This window comes from Danio rerio, chromosome 12 (genome assembly GCF_049306965.1).
Source record: "Danio rerio strain Tuebingen ecotype United States chromosome 12, GRCz12tu, whole genome shotgun sequence".
Classification (NCBI taxonomy): Eukaryota; Metazoa; Chordata; class Actinopteri; order Cypriniformes; family Danionidae; genus Danio; species Danio rerio.
Window position 1 is genome coordinate 47,516,606 of NC_133187.1, and position 14,711 is coordinate 47,531,316.

General features: G+C 36.7%; 1 protein-coding gene across 2 annotated transcripts in view; it reads right to left on the minus strand.

Annotated features, from left to right (window-relative positions):
* Positions 1 to 1,297: 1,297 nt before the first annotated feature.
* Positions 1,298 to 14,711, minus strand: part of fdxr (ferredoxin reductase) — a 42,088-nt gene continuing 28,674 nt past the window's right edge. For both annotated transcript variants that reach the window (XM_005169494.6, XM_003199654.7), the window contains 3 exons: positions 10,259 to 10,430; positions 7,092 to 7,265; positions 1,298 to 2,889 (listed from right to left, as the gene is read on the minus strand). In XM_005169494.6, the coding sequence (XP_005169551.1) occupies positions 2,759 to 2,889; positions 7,092 to 7,265; positions 10,259 to 10,430 (477 nt within the window). In that variant the 3' untranslated portion in view covers positions 1,298 to 2,758. The remainder of the gene's footprint in view (positions 2,890 to 7,091; positions 7,266 to 10,258; positions 10,431 to 14,711) is intronic.

The window sequence follows — 14,711 nt, forward strand, 5'->3', positions numbered from 1 at the left end:
TAATAAACTGCTTTTACAGCAACTGGTCCATCTTCATTCTCAGTAGTACTTAAAGATTGCACTTTTACTCCCTCACGTGTTCCCGAACCTTTAAGCGTTTCTTTTATTCTGTTGAACACAATAGCAGCTATTTTGAAACTCAAACAGGTTTGTGACAAATCAAGGATGACTAATTGATGACAGATTTATTATTATTTTGGGGTAAAACTATTTCTACATTTTAAAGGAAACAGTAGTGTTTATAAGATGTCCATGTGCTTCCTTCTTGGAGTGAACTCCACAAACCGGTTAAACTCGCTGACAGCATAATCTATTAAAGCTGACACTTTCTGCTTAAAATAATATTCACAACCGTTTCCTTTGAGGAATGTAAGAGATGTTTCCATGAAATGCAGTTTCTCTTATCTATAAAATCAAAGTGAAAGCTAGCACTGTAAATCTATAAAAATGTCTCTTCACTACAATATACATATATAGACCTGTTTCTAGTCCAAATTTGTAAAAATTCTTAAATCAAGAAAAATTTCAACATAAGTAAAAATGATTAAATTACACACTTTATTTTGATGCTCTGTTTCTTACATTGCATCTACATGTTAACTAATTCTCATTAGATTGTAAGTAGACTGTTAGGTTGGGGTTAGGGTTAGTGTAAGTTGACATGTACTTGTAAAGTTTCTTATAGTCAGTCAAATTTCTGTTGAAGGAGCAGATATTAAGCAGACAGCCTACTAATACTCAAATGGACCATCAAAATAAAGTGTTACTAATTTTTTTTTTTCAGAAAACAAGACATATTTTTACTTGTGTAGAAAATCCTTTTTGTTAAAAAAACTTAAAAACTAAAACTGCTACTATTAATAATAATAATAATAATAATTTTTTAAATATTTTTTTTTGCTGTGAAGATTATTTTTTGTCAAATAACAGACCTTTCATTAAAACATGTATATTTTAAACTATTATTATTATTATAAATATTTTATTATTATTAATTTATTATTATTTTTTTATTAATTTATTTTTTTGCTGTGAATAAATTATTTTTGTCAAATAACAGACCCTTCATTAAAACATGTATATTTTAAACTATTATTATTATTATATATTTTTTTATTATTATTAATTTATTATTATTATTTTTTTATTAATTAATTTTTTTGCTGTGAAGACATTATTTTTGTCAAATGACAGACCCTTCACTAAAACATGTATATTTTTAAACTATTGTTATTATTATTTGATGCAGTGTTTGTCATTTGACAAACATTTTAAAATGTCTTCATAGCCAAAATAATTTTTCGTCTGAAAACAGGGCATTATTTTGATACATTTTTTTTATTCTTGATTTAATAATTTTTACATATTTGGACTAGAAACAGGAGTGTTCAACAGAAGAAACCTAAATGGAGGATTAGGAAATGTTTTTGGATGAACTATAGCCCTTTATCACTGGGAAAGCAACACCCTAATGACAAACACACAAACACAAAAACAAACAAACACACACAAACACACACACACACACACACACACACACACACACACACACACACACACACACACACACACACACACACACACACACACACACACACACACACAAACACACACACAAACACACAAACACACACACACACACACACACACACACACACACACACACACACACACACACACACACACACACGTGTATATATATTAGGGTTGTCTCAATATTGGAATTCAATACCAATCGGTACTGAAATGTTAAAAACGTGAACATTTAATCGCTGTTGAGCGCGTTCTTAAACAATGCTGATTGGTCATTGTGTTCACGTGCTCAACAGAAATGACTGTGATTGGCTCTGAAGGTCATCAGTTCACCAAACTCACTGCTATTTACTGAATGCAAACACAGATACAGGCATACTAAAAAGCTTCAAAGTCACGTCTATTTGTCTATAAGCTGACATACGAGTGATCCGCTGATGAATAACGGCTTTAAAATACTCCAGTGTCCCTGTATCTGTGGTTACACTCAGTTTGGTAAACTGATGACCTTCACGGCCAATCACAGTCATTTCTGTTGAGCACATGAACACAATCCAATCAGCACTGTTTAAGAACGCTCAAGTATAAGGATTTACAGCGAGCAATAGACGTTTTTTAAATTTTAGTATCGACTAGTACCAAATTCCAGTATCGAGACAGCCCTAATATATATATACTTTTTTTTTTGCAGTGTAGTTTGTCATTTAGGTGTTGCTTTCCCAGTGATAAAGGGCTATAGTTCACCCAAAAACATTTCCTAATTCTCCACTTGTTCTAAAACTATTTAGTTTCTTCTGTTGAACACAAAAGAAGATATTTTGAAGAATGTTGCAAAGCATCCCCAGTATTTTAGTTCCTCCTATGTTTTATTTTCCAGCACTATTTCCAAATGTCTTCTTTTGTGTTCAACTGAAGAAAAGAAACTGATTAAGTGTAAAGTGAGTAAAGAGTAAGGAATTTTTCATTTTTGGGTGAACTTTCCCTTTTCACTAAAATATTTGGTCGATCATGATTATCCATATGCATTTGTTTAACAACATTCACACACACCCTGTAGGATGTCATCTAATTTCTTCGGGGTCAAACAAATGCGTCAAACAGGCTATATAAACAACACGTGAGAGAGAAAATCCAGAAAACGGTTCAAAGCTAACCCAGTTTTTTTGTCATGATGTCAGCAGATCGTAGATTGTTTTACTCTGGGAGTGTTTCAGACGGGAGAATCTCAGGACCAGGCGATCTTCAGCATTTTCTCAACATCCAGGAGTTTTTCTCTGGGTTTTCCCAGCGCTTTTCCTCTCCTCTCCTCCTCTGCATTAATCTTCTCCCACTCTGAAAAAAGCACCATTCTCACTCCTGCTGGCAGACAAGACACAGAGATGAACTTTGGTGGTCTCCTTTGTTCTATCAGTCGTGTCTTTCAACTTGAATTCGCTTGGACCCTAAACAAGTTTCCATGATAAAACTTGGAAGAGTTCAGCATCCGTTTGGTCCTAAACACCCTGCAGCTGCAGTTCAAACCCACGACACACACAGCAATAAAATGATGCAACAGGAGATTAAAATGTGCAAACAATGAAGTGCTTTCCTGCTAAAATAAATAAATTATACTTTAATTGTGTTGGTCACATACTATTTGACTTGACTTTGCCTGATTACCAACAAGTGGGAAAGTAGTCCTTTGGCTTCATCACATAATTACCTTCAACAGTATCATAACACACACACACACACAATTAAGCCTAATCATACTCAAATCCCAGTGTTTAACATTAAAATTAAAGGCATTTTTTCTTTAATTGAGGTTGCCTAAATGTCTTTTTTAATGGCAATGTAACATTTAAAGAGAACCTATTATACAAAAATCACTTTTATAAGAGGTTTAAACACAGTTGAGTGGGAAGAGTGTGTGAATACAACCAGCTTTTAATGGTAAATATTAATTAACTCTATTATTTATAATTAGACTTGATTAAAACAGTCTGCAGAAACACTTTGATTGACATTCACCCTCTGTACATGTCATCAGAGGGGTATATATATATATATATATATATATATATATATATATATATATATATATATATATATATATATATATATATATATATATATATATATATATATATTTACTGTATTAGTAATGCAAACCAACCAAAGAACACCCACCCTATCCCGACGGAGCCATAAAGTATATTGAAATATGCTAATATAAATAAATAATAATAATAATAGTAATAAAACAATAATATATAAAGTTCAAAATGTGTACATAACAATGAAAGTGAAAAATACACTAACTTGTCCCTTTATTAGGTACACCTGAGTAGTACCGGGTTGGACCCTCTTTTGCTTTCAGAACTGCCTTAATCCTTCATGGCAAAGATTCAACAAGGTACTGGAAATATTCCTCAGAGATTTTGCTCCATATTGACATGACAGCATCACACAGTTGCTGCAGATTTGTCGGATGCACATCCATGATGCGAATCTCCTGTTCCACCACATCCAAAATAGCTCTATTGGATTGAGCTCTGGCGACTGTGGAGGCCATTTGAGTACAGTGAACTCATTGTCATGTTCAAGAAACCAGTCAGAGATCATTCTCGCGTTATGACATTTCATGTTATTCTGCTGGAAGTAGCCATCAGAAGATGAGTACACTGTGGTCATAAAGGGATGGACATGGTCAGCAACAATACTCAGGTAGGCTGTGGTGTTGACACAATGCTCAATTGGTACTAATAAGCCTAAAGTGTGCCAAGAAAATCTCCCCCACACCATTACATCACCACCACCAGCCTGAACAGTTTATACAAGGCAGGATGGATCCATGCTTTCATGCTGTTGATGTCAAATTCTGACCCGACCATCCGACTGTCACACTAGAAATGGAGACTCATCAGACCAGGCAACGTTTCTCCAATCTTCTATTGTCCAGTTTTGGTGAGCCTGTGTGAATTGTAGCATCAGTTTCCTGTTCCGCTGTAGCCCATCTGCCTCAAGGTTGGACGTGTTGTGTGTTCAGAGATGCTCTTCTGCAGACCTCGGTTGTATCGAGTGCTTATTTGAGTTACTGTTGCCTTTCTATCAGCTGGAACCAGTCTGGCCATTCTCCTCTGACCTCTGGCATCAACAAGGCGTTTGCGCCCACAGAGCTGCCCCTCACTGGATATTTTCTCTTCTTCAGATCATTCTCTGTAAACCCTAGAGATGGTTGTGCATGAAAATCCCAGTAGATCAGCAGTTTCTGAAATATTTAGACCAGCCCATCTGGCACCAACAACCATGCCACTTCAAAGTAATTTAAATCCCCTTTCTTCTCCACTCTGATGCTCGCTTTGAACTGCAGCCGATGGTCTTGACCATGTCCACATGCCTAAATGCATTGAGTTGCTGCCAAGTGATTGGCTGATTAGAAATTTGTGTTAACAAGTAGCTGGACAGGTGTACCTAATAAAGTGGCCGGTGAGTGTATAATAACTACTATAACATCGACTATAATAGCGACTACCAATTTTACAAAAAAAAAAAATCATTACCAACTGATTACAACTTTAAAGTAATCTACCCAAGTAATCTATAAGTAATCTAAAAATATAAGGTATAAACTCCATGATCTAGTGTTAAAGAATTGATTACAAAATTATTTACATGGTTATTTTCAAAACACACATCGCTTTAAAGCAATTCTCCAGAAATAATTATTTATGCGTGTCATCTTAATATCTTTATAATATAGCTACAATTTGTGACTAAACAACTGATCACGCTATAGAGAATTGTAATAAAGTAGGTTACATTTTGTTTTTGATAAGTCAGTGGTGGAAAAAGTGGACTAAGTGCCTACTTGGGTAAAATATGTCAATTAAAAAAGTTCACCACATTCACAATAAAGCCACACCTCTTCATTTTTGAGTGAACAATCATTTGAATCCCTTTAACATAATGTTGGGAAGATGCTTTTACTGTGGACTCTTGACATTTATTGTCAAGAGTGACTAATGCACTTTCATGAACACTCCTGATCTCTTTAGATCATAAATGCACTTAAATAATAAGGATGGATTAGAATAATTATGAAAAATTATACCTGCCGTTGCTGTCATTATTGTGACATTACTCAGACTTTGTCTATGCAATATTATGCTTAATCTCCAATTTTCAGAACATTAAAAAAGCATGATCTATACACTGTTATAACATAATATTAAAATGAAAATGTGTTAGATTAATCCCATTATTGTATGACATATGTATGTCCTATTTATCTGATTATTATTATTATGTAATTTATTCATTCACTCATTTTCTTTTCAGCTTAGTCCCTTTATAAATCTGGGGTTGCCACAACGGAATGAACCGCCAACTTATCCAGCATATGTTTTACACAGCGGATGCCCTTCCAGCTGCAACCCATCTCTAGGAAACTTCACTACACACTCATTCACACACATACACCACGGACAATTTAGCTTACCCAATTCATCTATACCATATGTCTTTGGAGGAAACCCACGCGAATGTGGGGAGAACATGCAAACTCCACACAGAAATGCCACCTGACACAGCTGGGGTTCAAACCAGTGACCTTCTTGCTGTGAGGCAATTGTGCTACCCACTGCACCACTGTGCTGCCCATTATTATGTAATATGGTACTGAAATACCATCATACTTATGAAATACTGCTCAAATAGACTTACTTATTGATATTTACCACCTAGCATAGCATGTTATTTTTATTAAAAATGCACTATTTTGCCCAATAATGTTTTTGAATATATATTTATATGCATATTATTAATTATTCTTTATGCATACTAAAGCTTTGCATGTCTTCTATAGAAGCAGACTTTACTGGCAGCACATTGTTTAAGTGTTTATATTCAGTAGCATATTAGATATTAGAGTTCATGTTACACTCTCAGAAATAAAGGTACAAAATCTGTAATCACAGCTTTCAATGAAATAAGTATTAAAAATAAACTTTTATAATTTTATTTTTAATTATTTCCATTAATCATGTTTTATCTCTTTTTTGGAGTTATACAAGTCAACGCACAACATAAAAATATCTAAAGAATATAGTGTTTTCTTCTGCAGACAATATTGCAATATTGTAAACAAATATTGCTTAAGGGGGCTAATAATATTGACCTTAATATTATTTAAAAAATTAATAACTGATTTTATTCTAGACAAAATAAAACAAATAAGACTTTCTTCAGAAGAAAAAATATTATAGGAAATACTGTGAAAAATGCCTGAATCTGTTAAACATCATTTGGGAAATATTTGACAAACAATGCACAAGAGGGCTAATAATTTTGCCTTCAACTATATATAAATATAAATATATATATATATATATAAACAATGTGCTGCCAATAGAGTATGATTGTAATGTAGATATGCAATTCATCAGTATGCATAAAGAATAATAACTAATCTAATATTTGATATTTAATTTTCTAATTAAAATAATAATTTCTGAGAGTTTCAGGACGCTGCAGCTTACTACAGGTTTTGGTGTGTTTTGCTTGTAAGTGAAACGGACCTCGTGTCTGCAGAAGTCCAGTTATGGCCTCTGCTCCTGGTTTGTTGACTGAAACATCCAGCTTTCCAGTCTCCATGTCCTGAATTATAACACGCGCCGTATCAAAACTGTCATTCATGGTGGTGGCGATCACACCGGTGGGCCCTCGCTTCACCCAGCCACTGCAGTACAGACCTGAAGAATAATACACAAACACATTTCTTGATTCATTGTTTTTAAGGCACGTGCAACTGTTGAATAAATGGAATATTCTTTAGTTATTATGCAAAATATGTGGATATATACAGTTGAAGTCCCTCTGAATTATTAGCCCCCTTGTTTATTTTTCCCCAATTTTTGTTTAATGGAGAAAAGATGTTTTCAACACATTTTTAAACTTAATAGTTTTAATAACTCATCTCTAATAACTGATTTATTTTATATTTGCCATGATGACAGTAAATAATATTTGACCAGACATTTTTCAAGACACTTCTATACAGCTTAAAGTGACATTTAAAGGCTTAACTAGGTTAATTGGGTTAAATAGGCAGGTTAGGGTAATTAGGCAAGTTATTGTATAATGATGGTTTGTTCTGTAGACTATCAAAAAAAAAAAATTAGCCTAAAGGGGCTAAAAAAGAAATACAAATCAAAGAGGGGCTAATAATTTTAACCTTAAAATGGTGTTTAAAAATTTAAAAACTGCTTTTATTCTAGCCGAAATAAAACAAATCAGACTTTCTCCAGAAGAAATAATATTACCAGACATACTGTGAAAATATCCTTGCACTGTTAAGCATCATTTGGGAAATATTTAAAAAAGAAATAAAAATCAAAGAGGGGCTAATAACTCTGACTTCAACTGTATGGATAAATATATGGGTATATCAAGTGTGCCGCAAGCCTACGTTTGAGTGAAGGTTTCGGCCGTTAGATCGCCCCCTGGGGGCTGGCTGCAGTACAAGTCATAAAGCCCGCCTCCTCCGTGTTAATGAAGGAGACTTGAGCCCAAATAAAAAAAATATTACACTTGCAATAAAATGTCCAGAAAGATAGTTCTGGTCGATTAAGGCACTGGTTATTGTGCTGAAATAGGTGCAGATCTTCATTTTTCTAAACAGTTTGTTTTTAGTAGTAATTTAATGCTGGGCGTGTCATCGTGATTGACAGCTGTGATTGACAGTTTCTCAAAGCGCGGCGTCTGAGCTTCGGCAGGAGACTGAAGTAGACTGAAATGTTATTATTCGATTTCTGTGTTATTTTACCATGACAAAATGAGTTCAGCAGTAAACTATAGTTTCTGACATACATGATCCTGGTGGAACACTGTTTATTCGCTAAGTTCAGGGCTTTTTTCGGGCTTTATTAGTTTGCTGATACACGCCTAGCCACCCCGATAGCAAAACACAGTTTCGGCTAGATTCTCGCCTGCCGGAGACTTATCTCTTAGAGCTCAGACTGACTAATGTTACCTCTGCTGGACCTACTCCAGATGCCTGGACTCACTGCCCGATTCCAGCCCGAGTCAATCGAGCCAGATGCGGCGGCCGAGCGAGCCGGCGCTGCCGCATGCGAGCCGGAATCAGCCCGCGACGCCGCGAGTAGGTTATGTGTTGCGGCCTGGAGCTGGCGCGATTGAATATATAAAACCCTCATATTTGTCAACGTTATTACATCCATTTGTGTTGATATGACAGCAAACGCATGCTGAGAAGTTCGGGGGGCGTGGTTGATTTTACATAAAGCGTTTGGTTGGAAGCTCGACTCTGCTCATTTCCGCCGCTCCTCCTCTGGCTCCATCAGACAGTCCTTCTGCGCATGTCAAGGCTCCAATTTCAGCAGTCTTTTGCGACAGTTTGTGCCTGTCAAGCAGGCGTTTTGCCCTCAAGGCGTTCAATGGGAAAAAGGGCTGTCGCGTCGTCCATATTTTTTACAGTCATTGGGGTATATAGACAATTTTGAGGGATGTAAGCAAAAACAATGATCTTAACGTATTTCCTGTTTTACATTTTTAATTTCTACAACTTCCGAGAATCCAAAAAGAGCCACATATTCTCTTCTACTTCTTCTTATCTTTGGATATTTTGCTTAAAATATTCATTATTTTCCTTTGGGTTAGTGCCTTACTTATCAGTGGTCACCACAGCAGAATGAACCGCCAATTATTCTAGCATGTGTTTCATGCAGATGTTGCACTTCCAGCCGCAACCCAATATTGGGAAACACTCATACACTACGGCCAATTTAGCTTATTTTAGCTTATTCAATTCACCTATAGCACCCGCCAACACAGGGGAGAACATGCAAACTCCACACAGAAATGCTAACTGGGACTCGAACCAACGACATTCTTGCTGTTTATTATGAAATATATATATATATATATATATATATATATATATATATATATATATATATATCTGTGAATAGTAAATAACTTTCCTTTGTGTAAACAATATATATTCCATAACAGTAGCTGTAGTCTGATTATAAGTATTTTAATAGGAAGGTTACTCTAACTACAAAAACTAAAAAAAACAACAAATGTTTACTTGTGAATACACTACTGCAAATTATTACTTTGGGAAATATTTGACAAATTCACAGGAGCTGCGTCCCAAATCGCTTACTTATGCACTATTCTACGCCATTTTGTAGTATAAATAGTGTAAGTAGTGTGTTCACACTGAAAACTCTAAAAATAATAAGTGCACTTTAATTACCCGGATGATGCACTCATTCAGCCGCAAAAATGAAGTGTGTAATGATGGACACTTCATGCACTCAACGACCGTAGGTTTGCTTACGTAGCGGAAGGGGCGGAGCTATCGGACGCACATGTTGAATATCTTTATTTATTTTGGATGGTGAAAGCAAAATTCTCCTACGAGAGTGATTATAGCGCCTCCCGATGGTGAATGCGGTTATACTCACGGCAGGTATTATTTGATAATTCGGTCGTTTATTTCACTGATTTGACGATCGTCAAACACCATCAGGGAAACGGTTTGAATTTCCGCTTAAGTAAAAAAACATTAGTGTGCCATTTGGGACGAAACTACACAAATATACTATCCTGTTGAGTGTGTAAGTGCATAAGTACATAGTGCATGAGTGTATAGTGTGCCATTCGGGACGCAGCTAGGGGGATAATCATTTTGATTGTATGTTCATGCTCCTCTCACCTTCAGCGTCCTGCACTCTTCCCATGTCATTGGGCACGATGGCTTTTCTGGGGTCAAAGGGCACAGTGGGTTCGATAGGGAGGCTTTTATAACCAATACTGCTGATGATCAGACCACAGTCCACATCCTCGAGCTGACCGGTGGGCACTGACCGCGCGCCTTCACCCTCACCCTGGTAAACAACACAGATATGTCAGTGTTATTTTCATTCTGTCATCTTCAGCGCTTCACATTTCTGCGGTTGTAGCTCCTGAAGGCAGAAGGCACTGACTGAGTGATTGACAGCTGATATTAACCAATCATTCGCATTCAGTTAGAGCAGTGGGCCAATAAGAAGAGCACAAAGGCGGGGCAAGCATTGCAGGCTTTTTTTACTTCAGCAAATTCATATAACAACTGCTTATCTGCTCCTGAGCGCTGCGTTTGGCATTTTTAGGTGCAAAGATGCATTCTGCGTAAATGTCTCCTAAATCTGTGCACACAGTGAGGATTTTGCAGTGAAAACAGTGAAAATGTAAATGCACCAACACTAATGCTTCCAAATATATTTTTTGGTCGCATAGATACAATTTCGGGCGCATATGCGACCAAAACAGTCGAGCCCTAGAATCTTTACTTGTTATTATTTCCTCATAATATTAATAAAATAAGAAAGTTATCATCAATCACAAAACAAATTACAGTGAACTCCAAACTAACTCTTGTCTCCTCCACCAGCTGTGGGAAAAAGCTGCTTATCCGCTTGTTAAGTGGTGATGTGTTGGTGACGTATGTAATACTGTTTCTGGGTCCAAGCTGCCACTCATTTGAGTTGAGAAATTATTTGTTTATTATCAAAAATCTCTGGGCTTGCTGAATAACAAATACCAAAGTTTTAACAATTTATAAAAAATTTATTACTTTCTGGCCATCGGATATTAGGCATGGACATATATATTGTGATCGTGATTTTCAAAAGTATTAAATCGCTTTGTAAACGTTTATTATTACCATTTCATTACTCTCCCCATACAGTTGAATAGAACGATTGGACCCGGAAGCCGCTTCGCATGACGTCACACTTAACAAGCGGATAACGACACAGAGTCCCGCAGAAAAAAAAGTGATTGACAGGTGATAATTTGTGTGTAACTTTATTAATTTATGGTTTGATTATGGGTAAAGCAGACCATGTGGGTCAGGTAGTGGAAACGGTAGGCTACAATTAATTCATTTGTTATTTATTAATTGATATTTAACAACAACCACCCCCACCCCCCGCCTACGATGACATCGTCCATTGCGATGTTTCACATTAGATTATCATTTGTTATCTGTGAAATTCAATGTGTCTTTGTAAATATTTAATGATCTTTCTATATACATTTTTTTTGGCATTTATAATATTATGATATTATATTATTATATTTATTATATTTTTGTAAATAAACTCACTTTATTGCCTTTAGCTGGTCTAGGAATTTTGTCCCTCACTTGTTGATATTGTGTGTTTCCTTATGTGTTTCACCCAAAAAATAATGGTACTCCTCTTTCCCTTGAATTACCATCTTTAAAATCGTAACACATAGTACGATGCCAAATTGGTCAACATCGCCCAACCCTACTACTAATCTGACGATTTGAAATACAGCCAGCAAAGAACAGGATTCATATTTCATCCCGGTGGAATAACAACACTGTCAAAAGCGCATGCGGTGAAAAAAAACTCCCAGAATTCTCCCAGTGCTCCCGATTAGCCAATATGGGCCTAATTGATGGAGAGTATTGCGCAACACAAGACATTTCTATCACGAACATCAGCGAGGCTTGCAGATCACTGGTAAACATGCACCATCATACCGACTACAGTTTTGTCACTTTTCAAACTACAAATCCCATCATGCAGCACACACACACACACACACACACACACACACACACACACCTGTTTCCAAATCACTGATGATTACACACACAGCTGGTAGCTGATCTAAGACTGATTGCATGGACTATTCATGCAGCTTACATTCCCACACACTTTGCTGAGTCTTGTTGTTTGTTTATTAACTTGTCACTTTACTAAGCTTTTCTTTGCCATGATCCAAGCCTTGTTTAGTGTATCCTGTTCCTTGCCTTGTTTTGTGTTTGTGCTGCTACCTGTATTGATCATTCGCCTGTTTCTCTACCTGCCAGTCATAGCGCCACCTGCTGACAGAAGAAAGTTTGGCATAAATCTGTGATTTTTCTCAAGTTTTTTTTTTTATCAGCTTAAATTATTATTGTCCTCTGTCATTCTGAAGTCACTGGGCAGCGGTGAGCCTGGCTGCAATCCCAGTCCCTTTGAGAGAGTATTGAGCAACACAAGGCCGTTGCTGTTACAAGCATCAGCTATGCTTGCAGATCGCTGGTAAACATGCACCATTACAGGTACTACAATTCTTTCACTTTATAAACTACAAATCCCATCATGCACCACACACACCTGTTTCCGGATCACCAATGATCACACTTTGCTGAGTCTTGCTGTTTGTTTATTAACCTCTAGTTTTATGAAGCGCTTCCTTTGCTATGATTCCTGATCCTAGCCTTGTTTAGTGTTTCCTATTCCTCACCTTGTTCTGTGTTTATGCTGCTTGTTTCTCAACTACGTCTTCTGGATTTCCTGCATATACTCGTTGTACCTCTTGTTGACCCTTGCCCGCCTGGCCGATTATTTCTAAATAAGACTGCTGTTGCATTCTCAACTTCATTGCCAGCATCTTCAGTTACAGTTTCTCATCGGTCTGAATCTGTGTGAAGAGAGAAGTAAATTGCCATCAGATGTTCACTTGTTTCACGGATGTTCTTTAACCTCAATCTAATAAGCAAAAAAAAAATCAGATGAGTGTGCAAAACGGATGTTTTGTAAGTCGCTTTGAATGAAAGCATCTGCTAAAGGAGTAACTGTAAATCAGTAAATCTCAATTAGACTTTCATCACTGAAGTGAATGTTTGGACCAGTTCTGTGTAGACACAACACACTCCTCAGTAAATGTTAGTCTGGTCTTTGATGTTTTCTTTCCTTTTTTCTTACAGTGGCTTTCAGTCTAGACGCTGTTGGATAAAGACAGAGATCTTGACCCTGTTCAGAGCCGAATTGCAGATCAGTTTCAGCTGATGTTTTAAATTGACATTGTCCACATTCTCCTGTCCTCTGCTACGTTTATTTATGACAGCCAGCCTGTTCGTGAAAACGTCCAGTATTACAGAAATAACAAATCTGGTTTGAGCAGCTCTTCGTAATGGCTGAAAAGCTTGTTTTTATTCTGACAACCTGCAGATGCAGCTAAAAGTTAACAACTAACTTACCAACTGTTGCATTAAAGTGTTCTCTAATTAGGGACTGAGTACCAATGGTGCATAGGCCCTATTGGAATTGCCCCATTTTCATCATCAGGGTCTAAACATGCTTGATAACTCACAAAACTTTGCGCACGCCTCTGAAGTGGCGAAAATGTTACGTTTGTTATGGGTTTCAGAAGTGGGTGAAGCAAAATGCAACAATGCTACCTATGCACTTTTGACAGAGTGGCCCCGGAGCTACGTTTTGCGCACACATACAAAAACTGTCACACATATCAAACATGCCAATACCTACAAAAAAGCAGTAAGTGACTGTATTATCATCAAAAACATTACCTGCTTAGCACAAAAGTCTATAACATACAAAAACGTAAAATACTAAAATGTTACCTATGAAATGTTGTGCCTTTGTGCTTTGTTTTCTTTGTTTGCTCGTTACTACACCCGTAGACAGCGCTAAAGTCCAGCATCTTCATGTAGTAACACTGTCTTTGACTTGTGCGGTTGAATGACACTTGTTCTGGGAGCACTGTACAAATATGGCGGCGCTATTGCCGCATGCTCAGGGTCCCTATGCGATATCTAGTGTATGTATCTATTGGCTTGAATTGTTTACTTGCTATGTCACTTCACTATGTCACACTCGTACTCTGATTTGTTGCTGAAATAACCAATCAGAGTTCTCTATTTAGCTGACGACCAATGTCAATTCTTCATGCTTAATTAGGTCAACAAGATTTGATGTCAACCAGACAAAAGGCAACGTGTAAAAACACACGGAAACCGCAGTTTAACCTCATGTAAAAATAGCCATAGATATCCACTGAACCCTACAATAATAATGTCTGCACAGCTGTCATCTATTCTCAAGCGTGACTGAGGCTGTAGGAGTGTGAGCATGTGATAACATTATTTTTCTTCTCTCTCAAGCAGGACTATCTGGATGTAGACAGATTAGAAATAGTCTCGTGTTGCGCAACACTTTCTATATCAGCCCAGAAAAACATAATAAATGATTAAGATCAAATAAATAAAAAGACTGTGTGCGGCAGCCAAAGCAGACTCAGATTCATTTACATTCATATGTTTGCAGGCGGTTTGAGAGTTTCTATTTATTTATTCATTTATTTGC